Raw genomic sequence first — 26,975 nt, forward strand, 5'->3', positions numbered from 1 at the left:
GTTATAACTAGCTCACCTAATTCTGTTAATCGCGATCCTCATTCTTAACCGTTTCGAAAATGAACTTCTGACCCTGGGCACATATATATTGATTTTTGAAAGGCATTCGAGAGAATAAATCATCAACTATATTAGCCTTAAAGTTGAACATTATGGTTTCCGTGGTGTTTAACTTGTCATTTTAAACTCGTACTTAACACATAGAAAGCAGTGCGTTGTAATTGACGGAAATCGTTCCTCCTTCTTGGAAATAACTTCGGTAGTTCCGCAGGGAAGCATATTGGGGCCACACCTATTTAATGTTTAGGTAAATGACATAACTAGGCTCATTAAACGTGCCGAGTGTGTCATGTATGCAGATGACAGTGCCCTGTGTTCACAGTCTACTAACGTTGACGAACTAACTTGCTTAGCGAATATTGCATTACAAACATTATTACAAAAGACTAGCATAAATTCATTAGAAATTCAAGCCTCCAAACTTAAAGCTCTTTTGTTTACACCTGTGCAAAACCTAGTAAATCGTAACCTCAGTCTATACTTACAATCAGAAAACGTTTAACATGGACTGGAGGTCAAGACATTTGCTGTGATTTTTAATCAGCACGGGTATTGGAGCAAAAATTTCGATCATGTGGCAAAATGTTTGGCAAAGACCTGTGGTATATTTTGTAAATTTCGGCAAGTACTTCCACCCATGGTTAAATTGTTACTTTACATTTCTATGTTGGCCCCTCATTTATATTATTGTAACCTTGTAGGGAGAAGCTCATCAATAAGGAAAATTCAGAAACTCCTTTTATTACAAAATAAGGCCATTCGCCACATTTTAAATGCTTCTTATGACGTGCACACGGCCGAGCTGTTTGCCACGCTGAACGTGCTTCCTCTGCAAACGATTTTCCAGTTTAATCTTGCTATGAAATATAAGCACACTTCGAAATATAACAATAAACTTTTCATATTGTTATGCGATCTTGGAAAAGCTCACACCCCATACCAATATAATATTATAATATAACACACCTTTCTCAGGCACCAACAATGGAATAAATAGACTAGAACACTGCATGCCCATTTATGGCGAAGGAATTGATTTGTGCAGCATTACTAGGAAAAAGTTTAGGAGGTTTCTTATTCTGAACATAAGTTGATTATGCCCAGTTTTACATCTAAATGTCGCACTTATTGTTATCTTTTGTTCAACTAATATTCCCATATGTTGGAGTCTAATACACGTAATATACGTTTATTCAACAATTACTTAAATACATTGTTTGCACGAATGTATTTAAGTTTAATGTTATTACGCGTTCCATTATGTACACATTTCCTGTGTATGTGAAATAATACTATCATGAATGAGTTTTTTATGTAATGTCCCTTGTAGAAATGTATATAACTACATCTTTATGTGCATTGCTCAGCTGTATTCATTGTGTTCATTCTATGAATTGTGATTTGCTTGTTATCGTCTGTGCAAGACATGGGCAGGAACCTCGTCAAGCTACTTGGCTGTTGTTTTTTGTTCCCTTCCAAACATTTTTTCATCTGCTTTTGTAAGAAGCACGAATGTGAAATAAAGTTGATTGATTGGTTGATTGATTCATTGATTTGAGTTACTTCTCCGCTGAGCCGACGGAAACATGAATTCCTGAACTTCGGAGACGGAATCGTTCAATAAATTCGCTAGCGTCATTCGTGACCTATCACACTAGCATTCCGTGATATTCTGTGCGGCCTAATTTTTTGCTTCTACCTTTTCTTTTATTGTAAAGGTCTTCCACACAGCTCTACGTCTTTGCAAAGGTATTCTTCTTGCTCTTTGCGCACGGCTGACTCACTGGCCAGCACGGCGGTTTAAACCATGCACGGGAGAAAGAGAGAATGCGAAATACACGTAGTCGATTCGCAAAGGCTTCAAGCATGCAGTGAATGAATTCGCTGGATGAATTTTTTAGATTAAACATCTTCGAAATAATTGGGATGGGGGTCGCTTGACTTAACGGCATGTAATAAATAAACGGTATAGGATTACCGCTCATATAATTTCAACCGGACTACCCATGCGCCTTGTTTCCATATCCTCGTTTAGAGTTCATGCGGGATTGCTCCAATATGCGTGAGTTCCGTGCACAGATGGCGCTGATGTCACTCCACGAATGACGCAATAGGAGCGAAATCACTAAGCGTGCAGATAGGTGTAGCTTGGCAGCACATTTCCCAATCTCAGAAGGAGTGGCCGCTTTTGCGAGTGCTCACCCAGCCACAGCATATCTAGAATATTAAACCAGAAGCAGTTCTTATCACGAGTTATGAAGCCTACAAGTTTGGAGGAATTCCACGCTTGCTCGGCTATGGAGACCAGCGTTCGGCGTGCAGAATCATAAAATGGCGCGAAGAGACTCGGGCAAGGCGCAGGGAGGCCAATTCGCGCCTCAAATGTTCGACCATAGCTGGTCCACTACGTATGTGAGAGCGAGCACAATTCAAAATCAAACCATAGGTCTTTCCTTAAAGTTCGAGTGCCCTTTCTAATGCGTGAATGGATGTCATCCTCTTTACGCTGGTATTGTTGCGTGGACAAGAGTAACAAATAATCTATCATGCAAGTGTCACATGCCCAGTTGGCACTGTTGTCCTATGACTCAATTGGAGCTAACTTTAACCTCACGCGCGGCCTTCAGATAGGCGGAGCTGGGCAGTTATTTTGTTCATCTGAGCAGGAATGATAGCGTTTGAGAGTTTATTATGCCACGGCAGGAATATCTTTTCCAACCCATACAGGTGGTCATCAGGATTTATAGGGCATGGAAGGGGCACATTTTTGTAGAAAATTCAATGTTGCGCGACTGTGACCACCCTGTGCTAGGCACTGCCACGCGTATGATTCTGCCTGGTACATTGCTTTTATAGACAGAATGAAAGCACGAACTGAGCTTCTGGCACATGCACAAGATTCAAATACACGAAAATAAAAATGGCTAAACAAAAACGCACGAACCACGGAGCACGCACCACGAAGCTTTCCTGCATACGGGCGGACCTCTTACAAATTTGGTTCATTCGGACGATGGCCGTGCCACGTCCAAAACCTTAAAACCATTAAAGAGGTGAAAAACCATTAAACCGTTAAAACTCAAGAGGACCATCACAGCGAAAATTTTCGACTGGGCCTTCCAGCATGTCGTTCACGTACCATTGAGCAGTGAGCATGAGGTAAAAAATATGGGGCCAATTATTCTTCCATTAAAGATACCGCACCACACGCTGAATGACCATTGGTACTGGTGTCTGGTCTACGCCACCCAATGCGGGTTCGTAACGCTTCAGTAATGCGCATTATGGATGTTGACTTGAGAATTTCTGGAGAAGGTTGCGTCATCTATCCAGAGCACATTGTCAACAAAATCCGGTATTTCGTCGCTGTTCACAAGGATCCAATGTGAGAAATCAAGCCCCCGCAAAAGTCTCTTTATTGCAGCTTTTGATGCAGTTGGAGGTTATACGGATGCATTTCAGCATTCCTAAAAAACTCTTGACACTGAAAACTTTGAAATGCCGACCTCACCCTTCACATCATGCACGCTGGAATGAGGGTTTGCAGTCATGAAAGCCAAAATGTCTCCTTCAGCCTCTTCACTGATGGTACCCTTTCTGTGGCGCGTCTTCGTGAAGCTATCTGTTTCTTTAAGCGTCAAGGCACTCCTCACAATTGGGTTGGCGCTTGGTCTTCCCCCACATTGCGAATTTCGGTATATTTTGGCAGCTTTCCTCTTGTCGCCCCGTGCCGCTCCCAAGGGTGAGACCATATTCGCCTTCTGCTCGCTTGAGTTCGGCATGCCTTAGGCTCTGCAAACAAATTGTTCGAAACGATTGCGTGGCACCACCGTAATAGACAGTCGAGCTCACATGCATCTAGCCGCTGGCACAGCTTGGAAGAATAGCAGCATTGTAACCAACGATGCTCTCTCTCGTACATGTTCCAGACGCATGATGCATGTTTTTTGTGTAATTTTTCTATTCCGCATCGGCTTGAATGCTGGAAAAAAATTGCTCTTCTCGTCATATCGGAATAAGCGGCTGATGACGGCGTGTTACGATAAGAAAAGAGCAGATTGGGTGAGGAAAGAAACGCGAGTTAATGACATCTGAATTGAAATTAAGAAAAAGAAATGGGCATGGGCAGGACATGTAATGAGGAGGGAAGATAACCGATGGTCATTAAGGGCTACGGACTGGATTACAAAGGAAGGGAAGCGTAGCAGGGGGCGGCAGAAAATTAGGTGGGCGGATGAGATTAAGAAGTTTGCAGGGACGACATGGCCACAATTAGTACATGACCGGGGTGGTTGGCGAAGTATGGGAGAGACCTTTGCCCTGCAGTGGGCGTAACCAGGGTGGTGATGATGATGATGATGATGCCAGCGTGTTCTTCGGTGACAGGCGCGAGCGGCTGCTGACGAAGCGCTTTTTCGGAGCGCCATCGTCTGCCGCTGCCGGTAATGTGAGAGCCGAGCAAAGGTTTAAGCTTTTTCTCGTTTTTACAAATCACTCATTAGAGTGCTGTAATCGCGGCGCATGCGGGCGCAGAGCGCGCTGTCATGTGGTATTTCCGAAACTTCGCGAGCTTTCGTTTTTCCCCAATAAAAACGGCGACGTAATGTCTATCTCGTTGGAAGTACCTGGGATGGGGAATACTTGTGAAGCTCCACAACTTTCCTCTGGAGGTCTGAACGTCTCAAGCTATATTTAAGAAGTTAATTGCTTTATCTCGGCTAATTACTCAAGAAAAGACCACCAAAACATGGTACTCTAAGTTTAGACAAACGCTAACAACATCCACGCGATTTTTGCCAATACTATTCGAAATTTCCATTATTTTGTACTTGGAGGTTCCCCTCGACGCCTACTGCGGTGTTGAAACATAGTCGTTTCTGAACCATCAATCATGTAAAATTGCGCCCTAGAGCAAATAAAGCATCCACGAACTACATACGCGGTATTTCTATACCACGTTATTGCAACATACGGTTGTGAAGCCTCTGTGAACTGAGTACGTGTATTTCGCCTCCTCTCCTTTTCCCGTGCAGGAGCTCCACCTGCGTGTTGGCCTTTGAGTCTACCGTGCCCATAGGCTAACGGGAATACGTTTGCAAAGACGTAGAGCTGTGTGGAGAACATTTAAAATAAGTCAAAGGTCGCCGAACTAATTTATATTCGGGTAACGCAGATATCTACGGAATGCTATTGTGATAGGTCACAAGTGACGCTAGCAAATTTCTTGATTTCGTCTCCAAAGCTCAGGAATTTATTCTTCCGTTGGCTTAGCCGACAATCAGCACAAACGCTAGAATGAAGAGCTTTTTTGCGCATCTACTGCAATTTTTCATCCTTCATCTGGTATTGGTTACACAAAAGGAGGAAGAAGCACAGTTCCGAGATTGTTCGCGAAAGGGTCGCCTTGGTCTTGCTTGTTGTTTACAGTGGTGTAACAACGATGTTAGGGATTCGAGTTTACTTTCAAATACATTGTGAAGCTGGGACTGCAACTCGTTCGACTCTACATAGAGGCGTTTTACAAGGTTTATCCTGAACCGGTCGCAAGACGGATATATAGATGGTGCACGTGGTGTAGGATTTTTAGAGCGCTTGGCGTTGCGGAGTGATAGATTATAACTTCTTCGTCAAGGCGAGAGCGAACAAGGCTCCTGTATAAGTTCGGGAAGCTTTTTTGATCCCTACCCCTTGTTGTGCGCGATATAATTTTTAAATGGTTCATCATCTTCAGACATTTTGCCTTATTTTTTAGGTTGGAGGATTAGGGTAAGCTTCGAGTCTATAATTATTCCAAGGAATTTATGTTTACTGCTCACAGATAGTGCCTCTCGATTGATTGTGAAAGTTGGCACTAGTTTCATGCCTATTTTGTTTGAAAAGAGCATACACGCACTTATCTGGTCTTTTATTTTCTATCCATTTGCACCCGCCCATTTAGACAATGTGTTTAATGCAAGATGCACCTGGCGTTCGCAGATAGCAATGTTATATAACTGGAAACATATTTGCACATCATCGACAAACACAGAATAAAACTTTGTGCGTTGAATGACTTTATATAGGGAGTTCATCTTTACAACAAAATATACGCAACTATGCACACCCCTTTGAGGCACGGCGGTCTCCTGGGCGAATGTTCTAGATAAAGCAGTGCCCATTCTTAAATGAAACGTGGGATTAGACAAGTAGCTTTCGACTGTATTTAACAATTTTCGACGGATTCCCATCGCGCAAAGATCTCGAGGGATACCGAAGCGCCATGTCGTGTCATATGTTTCTCTAAATCAAGAAATACAGAAAGCAAAAACTGCTTACGCATAAACGCATCCCTGAACTTTGCCTCGATGCGAGCAAGGTGATCTGTTATCGACCTACCTTGTCGAAAGGCACACTGGAAGGTGCGCAGTATTTTGCTTTTTTCAAAGAAACTGATTAAGTGCCGGTTTATCATTTTTGAGAGTTTGCGCAGACAGCTTGTTAGTGCTATTTGCCGGTCGCTGCTGGCTAAGGAAGGCTCTTTGCCTAGTTTAAAGGGACAGAAAGTGAAAAATGATTTGTTCTGCATCAGTAAATTAGTGTTTTACAACATCAAAAACACCACTCTTGCAACGATAAGACGTTTGGTAAGCCAGAAATAGCGCAAGAACGAAATACAGGTGGCGACGCCTACTTAAGTTCCCGCACCTGGGGGCTGTGACATCTTGGATTTTGATAGCATCTTCTAGGGCCTACTAATTATATATAGCGGTACAGACTGACTACATTGTGTTCTAAAGGAACCAAATATTAAACATGGCAAGTTTCGGGAACGTTTATTCAGCTAACGCGGCCCAAATGCGAAAACATACTTTGGAATCGCTGACGTCACGCTGACGTACCGGCGCTTGGGTTTCGGCGCGAAATTAAAATACTGATACTTGGACCTTCATTTTCTCATCTAATAACCAAACAATTTTTTTTTAAATGGCTGCCTGCAGGGTTCTCAAACAGTGCTTCAGTAGTCTAAACTGATTTATTGTTTCGCTTTAGTGTCCCTTTCAGTATCGGGATGACTATATGGTTTTGAAAACAGACAGGAGGGTTTTCATTGCTTCAGGTTGTAGGTATGTTATGATGTTATACATAATCACATCATCACCTGGCGCCGAGTTGTTGCAAGAAACGAGAGATGCCTTACGTTCTGATAAGCTATATGAAATATTGCTACCCTCATTTGGTTAACCTCTGCGATTAAAGGTCTGCCGCTCTTCGCGTTCATTGAACCTCAAGAACGTTTCTGTACAGTGCGATGCACTCGAGACATATTGAAATTCTAACCTGTAATAGAAAACCGTATTAACCCGCTATATCAAACCGTTTAAAGCCGTAAAAACCGGTTTAGAAGGCCAGCTTCACTGCAGCTTCTTTACTTCGAAGTCGCTGAAATGTCACCGATTGATTGGTCACTAAAGAATGCCACCGGTCACTAAGTAGAACTATTTGTCGCTAAATACGCTAAAAATATATCTAAATTTTGCGACAAAACATTGGTAAAATCGCGGCACAAGTCCCAAAGTAACGCTGGGGTGGGACCGACACACTGGCGCAGGGATCCGGATGAAATTTCACAGACTGTGTTACCTTAACAAACTTCGACTCTTTAACCTATAAACATAAGTAGATAAATATTTTGTGCATTCCGCCTATACACAAATTCAGTCGCCGCTATCGGTAATCGAACCGACGACCCTTTGTGCAGCAGCACAGAGTCATAGCTAGTGAGCCCCTGCTAGATTTAGGTGCACGTTAAAGAACCCCAGGTGGTCGAAATTTCCGGAGTCCCCCACTACGGCGTGCCTCATAATCAGAAAGTGGTTTTGGCACGTAAAACCCCATAATTTTTTTTTTTTAGTGAGCCCCTGCATCGGGTATGAAGAACGTCGTTTTCGCTTGTCAATATGATTTGTACGTTTGAAACCCCGTTCATTAGATTGGCGGTGAAGGTTAGCAAGCTGTTGTACTCAGCCAACTCGCAGAGTTACTTCACTCAAAGCTATGCCTGGCACTATACCAGCGGGAAGGTGGTGGTAGAACAATGCAAGGACACAATCCGGAGCTGCAGACAGCCGCACCGTAAGCAGATACCGGGAACCACGCGTGCGAGTGGCAACATTGTGTTACAGGAGATTTACACACGAACAGAGGTGATAAGCACATGCGCAATAACAAGCATGCCAGTTTTATGTTGTGACCGAGCGGGACAAACAGCAAAGCTGCCGCCTAGCGGCATCTATGGGTCCATTCCGGGGATACAAACGGAGCTTGCAGACCCGGTCAGTGTTCACCAAACGGCACGGTTGAGCAATACGGTGCCCACAAGTTGCGATTTAGCAGACGAGCTTACCAGACGGGTTTATTTTCCACTAGAAGGGAAAAGTTGTCCAAGGCTTCGCCCAGGAGGCTTCGTTTTAAGACTGGCAAAAAATTATTGCTATAGCTCTGCGAGTTCTGGAAAGGAGCCCTGTCAGAAGATTGGCGTGTCTGGCAGAAGCGCGCATACTACGGTTGCAGAGTGATAATTGGAAGCAGTAAGCCACCGCGGCTCCTGCTGCGTCAAGGCGGCCACCCCTCCGGGCGCGAAATAGACGTACCCAACGTGTCTAGGAATCGGAGTCCCAGGCTGTCGGGTGAAGCAGCATCGCACTTCAAGGGAACCGATAACGCTGTCTATGAACTTTTGTTGTCGTTGACAAACGATGCCGCAGATCTGAGAGCACTGTATTTGCAAAAAATTATTGTTGCTAGAAACCGCCCGCCGCACGCTGACGATTGCGTCAGAATACCATCTGCACCTCAACGCCGAATACTAGGCTTATGATAATGTGACAAATTTTATGTAAAACTTTAATGGCTGCTTCTCTTCGATTCATAGACATTCCATGAATGCGCTCGTGCGCTATCGTTTTGCAGCGCGCTCAAACTTGCGTCGAGCCTATGACTTATCAGGGACGACGGTGCTTCCTCTCCGTGTGCCACCGTCAAAGATGCTGACTCACTGTGAAGCCGATTGCTAGAGCCGCGGCTGCTCACTTCGTCACGGCCCGCGCCCAAGCTTAATTAATTCCCATGAAGCGCGGTCGAGACCGCTGCAATAAGGTAGCGCTTGAGCGCCGTCACATGGTTTTCTTTCATATTTCGCGGGTTTTCATTAAACGGCGGCAAGAATCGCCACGCAGCGCGTACGTTGCCACAATAAATTGGATCGGTTCGTGTCGAATGCCTTCTATAACGTAATGAAACGCACTTGGCCCTGAAGTGAATATTTGAAAAATTGCACAATTGATCTTAGTTAAAAAACGAATTAACCGCGATATCAAAATATATCCTAACGACCGCCACATGACGACAAACCATATGTCGTCGATTTCATTCGGTTGCAGGTAAACACTTTCTTAAAATACATGGTTTAATTTACGCGAAACATCCTGTGTAAGCGAGAGAACAGTGACATCTCTAATGAGAAAAATTGACGGAAGTCAGGTCGCATAAGAATTGTCTTGCTGATGGAAGGGTGTGAGTGTTGCGCAAGGTGTCACGTTCCACATAATGCTCGAAGATATTCATCGCTGTCGCGTGTCGCAAGGGTAGCGCAGTGGTTAACGTGCTCGGCTACGTAGCGGAAGTGGTAGGGCAGAGTTTCGAATCCTCACCGTGGCCACTTTTCTAATAAGTAGACAATTACGTGGTCTGTGCGTTGTTTTTCGCCCACAGCTTTCTGATGACGGCGCGCAGTCGCACTATAAGCCAAGTAATGTACTCGCATTAAAAACTAAGACACGTTGATCACGGCGGGGCCGGCACGGGGGCGTTCTATTTTGTGCGCGTGTCTTTAGAGGCAAACGGCTGTTTAAAATGTACCAGCTAATCCAGTTTTTGTTAATAATTTCAATGAGAATGTTCACTCTGACCCTACTTTGAATAAAAAATACCGCCATCTTCTTGTCTCATTGCGTTAAGCGTATCATCTTTAGTGAGTTGGCACGTTGCGCAGAACTTAGCTTCATTTCAGAATGTGTTTGCGTCCTCCACATTTTTCCCCCTTGGTCCTCAGTGTTCCATGCGTTACAGTAGACCGGGGGGGGGGGGGGGGGGGTCACTAGATTACTCGGATGCATGAAAAGGTGTCCGATTGAGCCTCGCAGCTTTGACTGCGTGCCAGTGCTCAGTTAAAATTAAGACACGTGACAGGACATTGTGGTCGACGAGACGAACCAATGGTCAATTATATTGCCCTAAACAAGTTGGCTTGCCCTCTGGAAATGTATAATTTGCAGAAATAAAAAAAAAGAAAAAGAACAAGGACAATATATCTCTCCTTTCTCGTTTCCTGCTCACAGATGTGTAAAATAAAATAAAATAGCGCATAACATAAGAAATACAACTCTGTTTAAGCTAAAGGTCTTCCATTTTCTAAACTTCCTCTTAAAAAGGGTGTAGAATTGAGGCTGTTCCTCCTTCTTTCATCGCCTTCTTGCGAAGGAGCGAAATGGAGGTCGCTGAACATTTCTACACCATTGTAAGGGAGCACGGTTTTCAGGCACGTAACCTAAGGGAGGTGATATACCTTAAAATGCCCTTTTCGGTTCATTTCCGTATACAATGCAAGATTCGACTCAAAGGGTGTAATTTTGCTTAAGAGAGTGGATTGTGCGCTGGAACCAGGTAGAAAATGGCTGATCGTTTCGTTTTCTGCTCGGCCGATGGTACGATGCGGGAATGAGCAGAGGTAACGGAAGTTCGAAACTTTTTACTACGGCGTGGAATGAAACGAAGACAGGGATTCGGTTTACAGAGTTTCGTAATTCTCTTAACATTAAATGGCATGGGAAGCAACGAATGAGACGAATAAGAATGTAACAATATAGAATTAACAAATTACACCTTCAATGATTTAGTGAAGTCAAGTGTCATAGTGAGTGACATTGCTAGCCGTGCATTTAAAGTAGACGTTTTTGTAGGTGTGACCTTGGCTCTGGCTGGCTGCGATCGAAGCTCCTTCAAGAGGAAAGGCGCACGGTGTTTCGTTAGAAATTTCAGCTCTTTTCGGTGGGCAGTGTGCAGCGGTGCAGTGTGCATACACGATCGTCAGTGAATGATGCGTTGCTCTTGTTCACACACAAACACACACACACACACACACACACACACACACACACACACACACACACACACACACACACACACACACACACACACACACACACACACACACACACACACACACACACACACACACACACACACACACACACACACACACACACACACACACACACACACACACACGCACGCACGCACGCACGCACGCACATAGGCACACACACACACACACACACAGGTACGCAAAACAGACACACCCACGTTTTATAACAATTGAAAATCATACTCCGCGCAAGACACCTTTACATAAAAGGTAATGTCATAGGTGGCCCGTACGCCAGGTGACATATCTATATACAGTACAGTAATTAGCTAATACCTCCCTGACGACTTATGAATCTTGCAGTAGATAGTAGAAGAAGAAGTGACGGTAGAGAGCATCTGTGTTTTCGGCTGTTCCACTTTTCTGCAGCTTTTTAATATTGTGTGTACACAGTGATCGCGTCGTCCTTCGGGATGGCGGGCACACGTCCCGTGCAGCTTCCCGTCGACGCAGTTGACCCAGCTGCTGCTCGGCCAGTTGGTGCCCTCTGTACTACGGCCGTCACCGACGTGGAGCTTCCAGGTTCGGCAGATGACTCCACGGTGACTGAGATGGATTCCGACAGTAGCAGCTTCACGCCTGTTGAATCGCGCCGCCTGAAAAGGAAGTTGCGCCGGACATCAACAGCTGGTGAGTCGACTACAAAGACTGTTGACAAACTTGGCGCGTTACGCCGGACATCAGCAGCGAGGGAGTTGCCTGCAGAGAATGTTGACGCACCTGACGGGTTCTCTGTGGCTTTCGTAGCCACAACGGAGACGGCTAATTTGAATACCATTAACAGACAGCGGCTGTCCCAATTCTTCGACCAGCTGATTCCGGGACAAGTCCAAGAGGTCAGAATCAACTCTTGGAAGAATGTCCTTACGGTAGATGTGAAATCTCGGGTGTCCGTGGAAAAACTGAAAGAAATTGGAGTGTTAGGCGGTATGCCGGTTCGCCCCTATCTCTCTCACGGAAAACGGACTTCCGCTGGAGTTTTTACAGACGTAGACCCTGAAATAACGGACAGCGACCTGCGGACACTCATCAAATCTACGGCCAAGATAGTCGACATTCATCGTTTCGGCCGATCACGGTGTGTTAAAGTAGTTTTTGAAGCCGACTCTATCCCATCCCACGTCAAGGTGGGCTATGTGCGGCATCCTGTCCGTCTGTATGTTCCCAAGCCTGTTCAATGCCACAAATGCAACAGGATTGGCCATGTGAGTGCTGTTTGCAGAAATGAAATATCCTGTCGTCGATGCGGCGGATCACACCAGCATGACACTTGCAAGACGGAGACAGTCAAGTGCACCAACTGCTTCGGCGCTCATGAGGCGACGGCTAAAGACTGTCCTAGGATGAAGAACGAGAGGCTTATCTTGAAGAAGATGGTAAAAGACAACTCAAGTCACCAAGAAGCGGCCGCGTCTATTCGTCGCCGCAAACGTCGTTCCCGACACCGACGCCCAGAGTCACACGTCACTAGTCTGTCTCAGCCGCCGTCACAGCAACTCTCAGCTCCGTTGCCTCAACGTATTGAGCCGCAGAATGATAAGACGCCGCCTGCTGCAGCGCCCTATATTACCACGGTGGTTCAGAAAGATGCGGGTACATTATCCACCTCCTCTGATGTGGAATGGCCTGCTCTGTCATCCAAAGTCGTCGAACCAACGCGTACATCATTCCGTGCCGGTCCAGCGGACAATAAGGACAAGCCGGAAGGCCAGCAGGTGAACGTTCTTCTGAAACAACTTTTACATTCCATGCGCACGCTGCTTTCAGGCCTCAATACGCCAACAGGAAGGGTTGTTGTTCAGTTTTTGGATGCAATTGAGCCGCTCTTGGCGGCACTGCAGTGATTCATTATGGCGCTACCACACAACCCCTCCTCTGTGTCGATGCACATACGTCGCAGTGTAGTGATGCAGTGGAATGCCCGAGGCCTGCGTGGTCGCCTAAGTGACTTCCGACAGCGCGTCCAGAAATACCGCTTCCCCGTGATTGTTATATGTGAGCCCAACATGCCTTCTGCTTTCCGCCTTTCTGGATATGTATTGCTGTGGTCTCGAGAAGCTGATGAAACCAGCAAGGTATTAGTGTGCATACGCCGAGATATTCCACACTACCGCCTTGTCCTCCAGCACCATAACACGAACCACTACATTTGCTTGACGTTAACGCTTAAAGAACGGGTCTTCTCGATACTCGGCGGCTACATTCCACCCAGAGATCACATTAATTTCTTGTACCTGTCCTCAGCAATCCAGAGTTGCACAGCTCCCCATATTATTGTGGGCGACTTCAATGCTCATCACTCCCAATGGGGAAGTACAGTAATGAATAACCGAGGCAAAGCCTTGTCCGACTTTATGCACTCACAGGATTTCGTCAATGTTAACGATGGCTCTCCTACGTTTCTGCGTGGCACGTCCTATAGTAGCTGCTTGGACCTGACGTTTGTTTCCTCCTGACTACAGTCTTCTATTAGCTGGTTCAGTGATGTGGAAACACATGGCAGTGATCACATACCAACGTATATCTGCGTCAAGTGGTTCGCACCTACCACTTCGTCTCATGTGTGGTGCACTGACTGGCCCACTTTTAAGACATTCGTGGAGAATTCCTGTGCGAATCTCGAGTCACCAACGCAAATAGAAGACTTGATCACGTCTGCCCTCGGTGAGGCCACGCGGACCATATGTGCACCTTCACCGGGGTCTCCTATCGACGTGGAATTCGAGAGGTTGCGCGCAGTCTGACGGCGCGCTGAAAGGAAATATAGAAGGACGAAATCCACGTGCGATCTCGCCCTTTGTCGCCGGGCTCAACGACAAATAAAGCGCCATCTCGAGAAATTAGGAAGGAAGCGCTGGAGAAAGTTCTGCTCATCACTGGATCCTCGCAAGCCGCTGTCACGTATTTGGCATGCAGTCAGGAGCCTACGTTTTCCCCCACAAGAAAGGTACCCTTTCAGAGCTCTGGCCCTTTACCAACGCCGAAATGATGTAGAGGTAGCGGACGACTTCTGCAAAATGATTGTGGGCACAACTCAACCAGCCTCAATCCAATTCGAAGTTTTTGCGCCACCTTCCTCAAGTGACCACTACGACTTGCTCTTTACGATGCCCGAATTAGAGGCTGCTCTTGCGTCGTGTCGGCATTCATCTGCTCCTGGCCCTGACGGGATCTCGTACTCGTCTCTGTCTCACCTTGGCAGGGCTGGTCGCACTGCACTGCTCAATTATTACAACGACACATGGGTCTCCGGCATTGTTCCGCAGCAGTGGAAGATCAGCCGCCTGGTTGCTCTCTTGAAGCCTGGAAAGACACCTTATGAGCTTACCTCATACCGTCCAGTTGCATTAGCCAGCTGTGTTGGCAAAGTTATGGAACGAATGGTCCTGGCGAGGCTCGAATGGTTTCTGGAAAGAAATGATCTTTATCCGAACATGATGACTGGTTTTCGGCGGGGTCGTTCTTCAATTGACAGCGTCATTGACCTCGTTACGACAGTGGAACATGAAAAACGTCAACGCCGACTCGTCGCCGCTGTTTTCTTAGATATCAAAGGGGCCTACGACAACATCCTTCATGAAGCCATTCTCGATGCCCTAGATGACTTGGGTATTGGCGGCCGGCTCTACCTGTGGATTGTGAGCTACCTCAGCGGCCGTGTCGTTTACATGTCCACGCCTGACGGAGATACTAACCGTCATCAGGTATGCCGTGGAGTTCCTCAGGGAGGAGTTCTCAGCCCAACATTATTTAATGTGGCACTGATTGGCCTGGTGAGCGAGCTTCCACCTCACATCCACATCAGTGCATATGCAGATGACATCTGCATCTGGGCTTCTGGTGCAACACGCCCACAACTACGTGCGAAATTACAACGGGCTGTGTCATCTACTTCACGATACATACGGCGTCAGGGTTTGCGCTTAGCTGCCGAAAAATGTGCTGTGGTTGCATTCACGCGCAAATCCGTCTGCCGCTAACCGATCTCCATTAACGGTGTCATAATACCTTATGTCTCCCACCACAGATTCTTGGGCATTATCATCGACCGCGGTTTGTCATGGACGAGGCATGTTAATATGTTGAAGCAAAAACTCAATCTGTTTTGCCATGTTCTTCGCTTCGCGACAGGCATGAAATGGGGCCCCACGGAAGGCTCATTACTAAGACTTTATCAGTCTCTTTTCGTAGGCTACATTCGATACAGCCTTCCGATACTCTCAAACTTGAGCATTTCCTGCTTACGGACATTAGAGAGCGTCCAAGCGCAGGCACTAAAAATATGCCTCGGGTTGCCACGGCGTGCCTCCAACAAAGGCACAATTGAGGAAGCCCACGTATGCCCATTACCGATATACCTGTCCCACGAACCACTTCGTGTGTATTTACGCTTACTGACACGACACCATTGCCATCCATTGACGTCGGTTCTACATGAGCGACCGGACAGCAGTTTCACAAGTGCACTCCGCTGCCATCTACCCCACATAACATCAGGCTATGCCTTTCCATATCACCCCGTCAAACCACCATGGGTGATGGTTCAACCTTCCGTATGCGTACATGTCCCCGGCATACTAAAGAAATCATTGGTTCCCGTCAGTGGACTACAACAACTTGCTCGCGCGTACATCTGGTCAGAATACCAGACATATGTTCATGTTTACACAGACGGCTCCGCGTCACCTAAGGCATCGACAGCAGCTGTGGTGATACCAGCCCAACAGATGACTCGAGGTTTCATACTAGACCATAATTCAACATCAACCGCTGCAGAGCTTGTGGCTATTCGGGAAGCGATTCGCCACATCTGGGGGGAAAGACCTCAAGAGTGGTGCATTTTCACGGACTCAAAACCCACGCTGCAAATTTTGGGATGCTTCCTGCGCCACACCGCATATCAGGTTCTGGCCCTGCAGATCACCGAGCTACTTTCATACGCTCAAGAAAAACACCACCGCATAGTGTTCCAATGGATCCCGGGACACTGTGGGCTCAACGGTAATGAGATGGCCGATGCTGCAGCAAGGCGCGCCCTCAGCAATGGCCTGCGAACTGTAGTGCCATTCTCCAGACCGGACATCACATGCCTCCTGTCGGAATTAATGAGGAGTGCGACGAGAAGATACTGGGCCCAGCCAGACGCTCGTCACGTCCGCCTTAAAAGCCTGGATCCCGATATGAAATTTCCTATTCTGCGTGGAATTCCACGCCCTCATATATGCCTGATACACAGACTGCGATTAGGCGTCGCCTTCACGCGCAAATATTTGCACATTATTGGACGGGTAGACTCCCCGGACTGTTCAGTGTGTGGCGCTGTAGAGACTATAGAACATGTGCTCGTGGTGTGCCCTGAGTATGCGCGAGAAAGACTGATGTTGGCAGATACATTGAGACATTTACACAATGGACCACTGTCGGAGGACCTCTTGCTAGGCGCGTGGCCACAGAGTTGGCAGACGACAGAGACAATGCGTGCACTTTCACGTTTCCTAGGTGACACTGGCCTGGACTCACGCCTGTGATACCAGTTGTGTAATGTGCCATTCACCTCGTTCCTCCCATTATCATCCCCCATTGTGACCCTTTTTCTTCCCCTCTTCCCCTTCCCTCACGTAGAGTAGCAGGCCAGATGCTCCATTATCCGGCCGACCTCTCTACATTTCCAATCATTAAAATACTTCTTCTTCTTGCAGTAGATAAAAGTATAGGGCAACAAATTAGGCGTTCTACTTATATTGCCAAAAAAATAGCCTACAACGCCACATGTCCTATCACTAAGCTGCATATATGAATAATTGAAGTAAGCAGGAAAGCGCCTACATGCTTGAAGCAGCGTCGTAAGAGGCATGGTGTTCTTAAAATTGTTGCAATATTTGTCATTCTAGTTAATTGGTTGCAAGGTGCCAAGAAGGAGCAAGAACTCATTAAGCTATAAGTCTTGCGCATTCATAGTGTTTATTTATTTACCTTTACAAACGTTTATTCATTAGCGCTTGTGGTGTCTTCTTGTCTCGTATCCCGTCTACGTTTTGAGCTCTTAACATCAGGCTGTTCATGCTGTTGTTGTCCAATTCCCCTTCACCATAAAGAGCAGGTTTCATTTTTGTACGGGTGCATTGGGGAGCCAAGTGAACAGTTGAACTCCTTACCAAATTCGTCCAAATTTTTCAAGGGCACGTTCACCCTAAAAATAAATAGCAGATATGTGTCATGCCTTTGTAAGCAAAGACAAGGGATCGACATTTTTACACACGATATCACTTCCTCTACAAAACAGTTTAATGAAAATGTAACCACACTGCTGTACAGGTCACTAGTACCTTATTGAATTTTCCGAAGAGAACTTTGCTGATGTAGTCATGTAAAACTGTAATTTTAGGCTTACTTGTGCGTCGCTTAAGAGATAACGCCAGGAGAGACTACCTTGGCTGAAATGTTTCCTTAGTTAACTGGCTTAGTTGTACTGATGAGTGTCAGCATATTTATAGCAAATAAGAAAGCGTTCAGACTTCAGATTAATGTAATCTCGCTCTACTAAAAAAAGAAAAAAATTACATTTTTTTCTGTACCAACGGAACAATTTCTTATTTTGTATGTTTCTTGGAAACTTTCATGAAAAGTAAAAGCAATCTCTGAAATTTGCCTAATTTAATCATTTTTTACATTGCCAGCCCGCGAAGACTATGAAGCAACCATTTCGTCACGTGGTATTCAGCAGTGAAAAATTATGAGGTTTTCTTGTGGACAAATGAAGGTCTATTACTCGTATTAACCTGTGGACACACATTTCGTTCTGCGAATTATTGTTCGCGTTATAGTGGCACATATCCGTCAGTTTTGTTTCTTTGACGACATAGCCAAACTGAGCGTGTTTCAAATTATTCATATAACTTGACCTCTAGGGCTATCATAAGATTACGAGGCAGCTGGGAGCATGATGAATTCGTCACATAAGGCAATTTGCTGCGAGGAATTTAGCCTATTACATCGCAGTACCTTCGTATAAAATCCAAACATTTCGCACGCATATCATGCACCAAAAATTCGCCTTTGCAATATGTAAAAAAAACAACGACAATTGCACTAATTCCGTCAATTAGAGCGTCAAAATGATGTCCTCGTTTTCTGTAGTTATGAAAGGAGGCCCATGAATACTGGTGAGGTGAAGAATTAACAGTAATACGTGATTGGAGGCGCCGAACAGTGGCATCCATGTGTTTTGGTTGCTCCTCAGCAACTATGACATCTCTTATCGTAATAACGTAGACTAGCAAGTAAACGGGGGATACTGTTGAGAAACGGTGATCGGGGAGAGTATCAGATAATGTCATAATTTTTTTTAGCTGTAGGTTCTACTTGACGGACGCAGCGCGCCATCGTCCTGAGTCTTGTTATACTGCGCGTAAAAACACTAATGGGTCAGCATTTGTTCACGGCGAAACTATACAGCTTATGTAACACCGACAACCTGGCTACAACCTTCTGTGCTTCAACGACACGCCTCGCAAATGGCGGTGGCGAAATCCAGGTAAATGCAAACATACGTTGCTGCCAACTGTACGGCGAACACATAGTGAACGGAAGTGTCTGAAGACAACTCCAGCCAAAACGAATATAATGGCCGAAACATCCTTGAAAAAACTGATCGATATATGTGGCCAAAATGTTCAAACACGTTTCGTAACGTACATACTATGCAAAAATCAAACCAAAGAACAGAAAATGGGAAACTTATGAATGTTTACACAGCAAGGGCACTTCGCGGAGGTAGGTCGACTAGTTTCTTTGCTGCAACGCTTATTTCTAAATAATGGCAAAATAAAGCAACTTAGCTGTTACAGTCAGCAGAGAATGAATAGGATGGATTGTTAAACGCTTATTGTATTCAATGTGGTCCTCTGCGGTGCCGAAAGTGTTGAAGAAATACATTTTCTGACAATTTGCAGACTCTTTCTTCCGCGCATCGTACCTTAATGAAAGGAAACGCTAAAATTATAGGTCATAGACACTGCAATAGTTTCATGTGATGAGGCACTCCTGTTAAGAATTTTGCACAATGCAAGGTGTCTCGAGAAGGGTCATGACTTCGCTCTCATTTTCCTTTCATTGCAAATTCTGTGAAAAAAGGCAATAAAACCTGTGAACCACGCATGAACCTTTTCTGACTAGATAAATTTTCATCTTACCTGTTTCGCGGAGAGCTGAATTGTACCTTCCTTATCTCTTTGATGAGCGAATACTTGTCTGCTGTTTTGCACAAAGTCTGTGGAAATAACGTAAAAGCAATAGCAGGCATTACAAGAGTAATTTAGGAGTTTTTGCTCATGTAAAATATAGTTTGTTTGTCCAAAGTCAGACAACCTACCATAGCACGCGAAATGAAGAACAGCTGCATTCCGCTGAATTTTTCTAGTCCTGTTAGATGAGTGTCTTCTCCTGCACATTCTTCTTCAAGTACTGTGGTATATGCCTGGAAATAAAAAAACGAGAATGGCGTAATTAGGCCTTTCACCAAAAGCGTGCCCTTTAAGTCCACCTCTAAGTAATGTAGCAGTAGTATGCTTCGACTTTAGTTCACTTTATGCAGCCTAAAGAATAAACAATCTTTAACTACAGTGGTAGGTGGTGGCAAAAATTAAAACATTGCATAAAATGTGTCAGGATATTTATAAAAGCATAGCCGTAATGTACGGCCATTTTCATAGTTCCCTGTGCCAGCATTAAGGGTTAGCTTCCTTGTGCAGTTGTGCTGATTCCTTGAAAGTCTTGTGCAACTGCACTTATGGTTTCGTGCTTTGTTTCGGCTTCTTTGCACACTTTTAAAGAATCTAGCTTAATGACTCTTCGTAGAAAAACATCAAGGCGACGCGAATGTGGGTAAAGGGATTGATTTTAATTAGCGGCAGCCTTTCAAAAACAGGTGGCATTACCAATCACGTGGTTTCTTGTCAGATAATTTTTTTTAAAAGCAAAAACAAGAACTGTCGAGGTTAGAATACATCAACTGTGTGCATTTCTCGATAACCGCAATGGACCAATAATGAAGAGCTCTGTTTACACATAACTACGTATGGCTCACTATTTCCCACTGGCGTAGACATATTTTTTATCTGAGCACTTATGCAGGCATCGTCTTGTTCATTGTGAGTTTCAGTTTTTCAAAATACGTCTCTGAATTCTCATCTAAAATTTAAAGGTCGCATTAAATATTCTCAAATTTCAAGTGCAATCCCATTCGCATTTTGACGTTGTGAGCCTCTCAGTTCACAGGCGCAAACCGCATGACTTTCCTCACTTAGTGGTGAAAAAGTGTAACATGTAGCTTAGCGTAATAAGGTTGTCTAATAATAATTTGACGTGCAGAATAATTATTTTGATAAGTTTGGGGGGAAAAATTGACGCTTCAAATAAATAAGGATGCCAGTGTGGACTTATCCACATGCTGATGTTGCCTCGCGCTTGACCTAAATCTAAATTCATACGACATGCAAGGAAACCCAGTAAACTTGTTTTGCTCCTTGGACAACGTGAAGCGAATGGCTAGAAGGAAGGCACCGTAGTAATGTCAGTAATGACAAAACAGGAAGCTAAAAGATTTTGCAGCCATTTGGGAGGGTTAATAAATCGAACTGCCCTCAGCTCACGGCCTGAAATCCTAAATTTTATTTTTGTAACATTGCTTGTTCATTTTACAGCGAAGCTGTTAGACTCTTGTTGGTCGGCATTTTTCATGTCCGCGTCCGGAAGCAAAAATGTGGGGCGAATCTCGGCGGCAGCGCTGGGCCAGGAGCAGTGTCTAGTACCCAAGTAGGGCAGAGGCTTCAAGCAGTCATCAAAGTGAAGTGAACAGTGCATACAACCTTCCGAATGGCGCAGACAACTTACAGACCAGCATACGTGTCAATAACGAACAAGCACAAAACGATCATCCGAACCACATAATTGATAAGATGCTGCTGATAACAATGCGAATGACGCCGCGCTGCCCGCATACGTTTTCGGGCAAAAATTACTGGTGTGCAAGCTGCCGCGCCGACGACGTGGGGAGTGACGTCACTAATCTTTCGAATAAAAAAGAACCTGCCTAGCAACTGATTTCAGTGCTGCTGTAGCAACACTATGTGTGGTCGCGTGTTGTCAAACTTACCCTTGGTCCCATTAGTACCATTAGTCTAAACTAGCACCACAACGATTGGTCTAAAGTAATATAGCATTGCATAACCACCTAAGCAGTTGTGGTGGTTTTAAACAGCTTTCGCTGGACATTCACTTTCGCAGGGCGGGGATAGTGAGCCAATTTCTTTTGCACAGTCTATACTTATAACGTATTCCAGTTATAATGGACCCCTTTCTTAAACTGAGTGCTTATTTTTCGTTTCTTCACAAACGTCTGCAGATGGGGAAACGGTCTTATCCGGAGTTACTGTCCCATTATTAAAGGTAAATGAAGCAGGTTTCCAAGATTCTGTAGTGCATGAAAACTGTTTTGTGAATAGAACAATATCGTTCATCAAAAGCACTTCTGTATGAAATGAGCACGTGTATAAGTTTGATGTCATATTTTATTCGCGCACGAATGTTAGCTATTACTTATAGATTGTTACACTTTTCACAAGTCGAATACATATATGGCAGGGTTATTCCTGCGAAGCATTCCTGAAACTCACTTTGAAAGCTGTCTGGAGGCCAGTGTTGTCAGCAAGGTCTTCGTTCAGGGTTTTGCTCCAGTGGACGCGAAGTCCTTTTGAATTATAATAATGACTTTTCTGCAATGGAAGTTATGTATTAAACCTCCAGCGTACACGGAGTTGTCTTGACCCATAACAATCGTGTCTCTGCATTTTAAGTTCTGTGTTAAACCTACAGTGGATAGTGCTAGCGGGGTGTAGTAGGGTAAACGCGTGAATGAAACACGTTGCTAGGATAGTTAATGCATTATTCTGGTTCCGCAAAAGACGACGGACGACAGAAGGAACATCAACCTGTGTTTGAAACATAATGGCGCCTGTCAACATTGCATTTGTAGTCCCTCGTTGTTGGCTGCGCCATAATACTGCTAATTAATTGCGTCACAGTGATATCACCGTTACATCTTGTAAGCTACTGCATGGGGCAATACACTATTTTAGAGCGGAACTCTCTGTGCCCGTTCCTTCGGCGTCATACCTCGTAACCGATCGAACGAGCATGGTGAAAGATGAGAGTGAACTCGGAGCACAGGGGGAAATGAAATGCGGGGATAGTGAAGAGAGCGCGAGAAAGAAAGCGCAGGACGAAGGTGACCCGGAAATATGAGGCGGAAAGCGGAGGAGGAGGGTATGGCGCAATCGTGAGAAGTGTAGCGCCGCGCGCGACAGAATTTATGGCGCAAGAGTAGCGCGCTTCACCTGTATGGAAGCAAAGCGCTGCATGAGCGATGGTCTTGTTAGAATCTGGGTCGCAAGCCCCAAGGGTAGCGTTGGCCTGGCGGCCTGGGGCACAACTGGAAGCATCCGAAGGTCCCGGCAAAGCATGAGTCGACTGGTAACAGAACAACTTGTTTATTCTAACATCGCAAAAGAGCGGGCGGTCAGGTCGACCGGAGTGGAGAGACGGGAGAGCACGTTACTCAACAGAAGAAATCGGAGCCTCTCTCCCGGCGTCCGGGGGCAGCTGCTCTTATACTCTCGGAGTTGAGGGCAAGAGGAAGGCCGCGTGACGAGACCACGTGACGGCGGGGCACGGACGAGCTGAGAGACAAGTTGAGACGAGTGTAGTGACGCATCCGCCTTGCCGGCGCCGGACAGACCTCCTCGCTTCACACTTGGGAAGCTCCTCTCCCCGGCTGCCGCGTTTTGACAAGCGTGGGCACACACACACACACGCACACACGAAGACACGTGGCACTGAAACACGCCTGGACGCGTTTGGCGGGGAGGCTTTGCGGCAGCTCCGAACGGGCCAAAATGTCCGCCGCTTTGAACGAAGCCCCGGCGTCCGTTGCATCCGCGCCGGCTATACCGCGCGTCGTAGGCGAAACGTAACAGACCGCCCCACCGGGGGAAGGAGATCCCGATGGTCAGGGGACTGCATCCGCTGTCCGGAGGGATGTCGCTTGATGATGCTCATAACCGAAGTCGGTCGTCCTTCGGCGTTTCTTGAGCGCAGCGCACAGAGAAGGCCTCGTTCTCTCGTTCAGGTTCACCCAGGACACTGCAAAGTGACTTCGGGAGAGTTGACATTTTTGTTCTCGTTCCCGGCAAGCGTTAGAACTACGCCGAAACTCAACCGCTCAGTCAGCAAGCACGGCACAACCCTCACTAAGCCCTGCCAGGCTCTTTCCCCTTTTATACTAGCGCCTAGTTCCTTACAGTAGTTTAGCAGCACTCAGAACGCGTCCACAAATCGGAAAATTGCACTAGAAAGCACATCATCACTTTGAAACACTACACAAAAGCAATATGTTGAAAATCCTGCCTCAGGAAGAAAAACATCAGTAACAAATAACTTTGAGGCTGATTCTTACGTTAGGGGCTTCGACTTAAGCCATCGGCGTTACCGTTGAGACTCCCCTTTTTGTAACGCACCTCAAAGGAATATTGTTGCAAAGCGAGGCTCCAGCGCAGGAGGCGGCCATTTGTGGAAGAGATGGTCTGCAGCCATTGGAGAGGGCAGTGATCCGTCTCGAAGCATGCGAAGCGGAGAACGCAGCGAGCGACCGTACACTAGCTCAGCTGGCGAAAACCCCGTAGCCGCATGCGGCGCGGTCTTTAATGCCAACATCACCCCAGGCAGACACAGCTCCCAGTCAGTTTGTTGTTCAAACCACAATGCTCTCAACACGCGCTTCATGACGGAGTGGAGCTTCTCAACGGAATTCGACTGTGGGTGGTACACTGAGCTGTCTAACAGCTTTACCCCGCACCTTTCGGGAAAGGCTGTCGTCAAAGCGGTAGTAAACACTGTGCCCTGATCTGATTGGATTTCCGCAGGAAAACCAACTCGCGCAAATATCGACAGTAGTGCATTGACTATCTCAACTGAGCTGAGTTCTTTAAGCGGCACTGCTTCAGGGAACTTTGTCGCTGGGCAGATCACAGTCAAAATGTGTCTGTACCCCGTGGTTGTTACCGGCAGAGGTCCCACTGTATCAATAACGAGCCGTCTAAAAGGCTCCGTAATGATAGGTACCAACTTCAACGGCGCCCTCGATTTGTCCCCTGGTTTGCCTATCCGCTGACAGGTGTCACATGTCCTCACAAAGTGGTCTGCGTCCCGAAAACACCCTGGCCAATAGTAGTCTTGCAAGAGACGGTCCTTAGTTTTCTTAACTCCTAGGTGTCTGGACCACGAACCCCCATGCGACAAGCGCAACAGATCCTGACGATAGCATTGAGGCACGATCAGCTGATCGAACTCCACTCCCCTGCGGTCTAGATACTTCCGGTACAGGACCCCACCTCTTTCCACAAAGCGAGCATTCTTCTTGGCGATACCTTCCTTGACAATGCAGCGTATGTTTTCTAGGCTGCCATCCTTTTTTTGCTCGGCTATCAAAGCCGACCGGCTGACTTTTAGCAACCTATTAAGTCCGTCTGACGTAGGCGCGATGAGCAAATCTGCAGATAGCTCTTCTAACTTTCCCGTGTCGGGCATTTCCTCTCCAGTATCTGGTGCCTTTAACGCTACAGGCTCAATTTTATTCAGTTCGGACGTGCTCTGAATATCAGCTTGCTGCGCCTCTGACCCTTTCTCATTGTTCGACAACGTCGGCCCCGCAACTACCGCCTTTGCAGCGAGCTCCCGAACCTTTGATCTGGTTAAGGCCTGAACGCTAGCCTCACCAAACAAAAGCCCCTTCTCGCGCAGGAGGTGATCGGACCTGTTCGAAAATAGGTACGGGTACTGGGGGGTGCAGCATAGATGACACTGCGGCCTCCGTCTCAAGCGCTCCGAAAGGTCCTTCAATAAGCACTTTTGCTACGGGCAGACACACGCTATGAGCTTCCACGGCTTGCTTGATCCATGCGCACTCGCCCGTGAACATATCGGGTTCTACGTAAGAGGGGTGAACTACATCCATCGTAGCAGCGGAATCGCGAAGCACTCGGCACTCTTTCCCGTTCACGAGGAGGTCTCGCATGTAAGGCTCGAGAAGCTTCATGTTCTCGTCAGTGCTGCATAATGACAAAAACACGACTTTTGTTTTTGTTTCTGGACACTGCGCCGAAAAGTGACCCAGCTTCTGGCACGTATAACAAACGCGCGCTTGCCTCGTCTCGAACCGCTTTCTCATGGGCGTGAACTTCGGCCTCTCAAACTTGGAGCCAAATTCACCCTTTTGACCGTCCTTAGCTGCACGAGCCCGACGCGTCCCAAACTCCTCGGCTAGCTCAGCGGCTCTAGCCACCGTACTAACGTCTGGCCTATCCAAGACCCAGTACCGCACGTTCTCAGGTAACCGACTATAAAACTGTTCCAGCCCGAAACACTGCAGAACTTTCTCGTGGTCACCAAACGCTTTCTCTTCTTTGAGCCACTCCTGCATGTTTGACATAAGCCTGTAGGCAAACTCTGTATATGACTCACTTTTACCTTTCTCATTTTCCCGAAGCTTCCGACGGAACGCCTCCGCTGACAGCCTGTACTTTTTTAGCAGACTCGATTTCACTTTGTCGAAATCCTCTGCCTCCTCTCTATTCAAGCGAGCGACTACGTCGGCCGCCTCGCCGGGTAACAAAGTGAGCAAGCGCTGTGGCCACGTTTCCCGAGAGAACCCCTGCTTCTCGCACGTTCGCTCAAAGTTAACCAGGAACAAACCAATGTCCTCTCCAAGCTTAAACGGCTGCATCAGGTCAGTCATTTTGAACAATACTCGTTCTCCTGCACCGTGTGCCTGACTTCCATTACGAGCGCGTTCCATCTCTAACTCGAGACGCTTCATTTCCAAAGCGTGTTGACGATCGCGCTCTCTTTCTTTCTCTTGTTGCTCTCGTTCTATCTGTTCTTTACGTTCACGCTCTTTTTCTTTCTGTTCTTTTCGTTCACGCTCATCTTTCTCTTTCTGTTCTTTAAGTTCACGCTCCTGTCTCTCTTTCTGTTCTTTAAGTTCGCGTTCCTGTCTCTCTTTCTGTTCTTTAAGTTCGCGCTCCTGTCTCTCTTTCTGTTCTTTAAGTTCGCGCTCCTGTCTTTTTGCCCTCTCCTCAATGGGCTCAAGGCATTCCGACAGCTCGTCATCCTCCGCTTCTAACTCAAGAATAGCCCTTAGCAGTTCTGGTTTTCTGAGTTTGTCTGAGACATCCAGACCCAACTCTCTTGCAAGCTCCAGCAATTTGGGTTTGCGCAACGACTTCAAATCCATGGCTGCTCTGAATGCTGCTTTCTCCACTGCCTACTATTGTCTTGCCGCAAACTAACCCGGCAGCAACGACAACCACAATTACCAGCTCTGTTTCTGACACTAACAAAAGCCTGGCAAAACTCAGAAGAAGAAAGTCCCGCACTCACCAAACCTCGCAGCCAAGAATTCAGCGCAGTCGTTCCGCTGCAGGCAACCAGTCATCACACAGGGCTCGTTGCACTGCTCCCGGATGGTCGTTGTGCTGCTCAGCATACAGTCAACCGCATATCTTCGCTGCTGGCCTCCGTTGTCGCGATCTCACCGCTGGCAACCAGCTGTTAGAATCTG

At 46.4% G+C, this 26,975-nt stretch overlaps 1 protein-coding gene across 2 annotated transcripts in view; it reads right to left on the minus strand.

Annotated features, from left to right (window-relative positions):
- Positions 1–26,975, minus strand: part of LOC126531200 (membrane metallo-endopeptidase-like 1) — a 232,426-nt gene that overhangs the window by 109,262 nt on the left and 96,189 nt on the right. Inside the window, exons 14-17 of one of the 2 annotated variants that reach the window (XM_072285752.1) lie at positions 21,976–22,074; positions 19,674–19,778; positions 19,495–19,571; positions 17,255–17,492 (exon numbers count right to left, since the gene is read on the minus strand). In XM_072285752.1, the coding sequence (XP_072141853.1) occupies positions 17,387–17,492; positions 19,495–19,571; positions 19,674–19,778; positions 21,976–22,074 (387 nt within the window). In that variant the 3' untranslated portion in view covers positions 17,255–17,386. Of the gene's footprint in view, positions 1–17,254; positions 17,493–19,494; positions 19,572–19,673; positions 19,779–21,975; positions 22,075–26,975 lie in introns of those variants that run through there. The other variant, XM_072285753.1, reaches the window with a different exon arrangement.

The sequence above is a fragment of the Dermacentor andersoni genome, unplaced genomic scaffold, assembly GCF_023375885.2.
Source record: "Dermacentor andersoni unplaced genomic scaffold, qqDerAnde1_hic_scaffold ctg00000041.1, whole genome shotgun sequence".
Classification (NCBI taxonomy): domain Eukaryota; kingdom Metazoa; phylum Arthropoda; class Arachnida; order Ixodida; family Ixodidae; genus Dermacentor; species Dermacentor andersoni.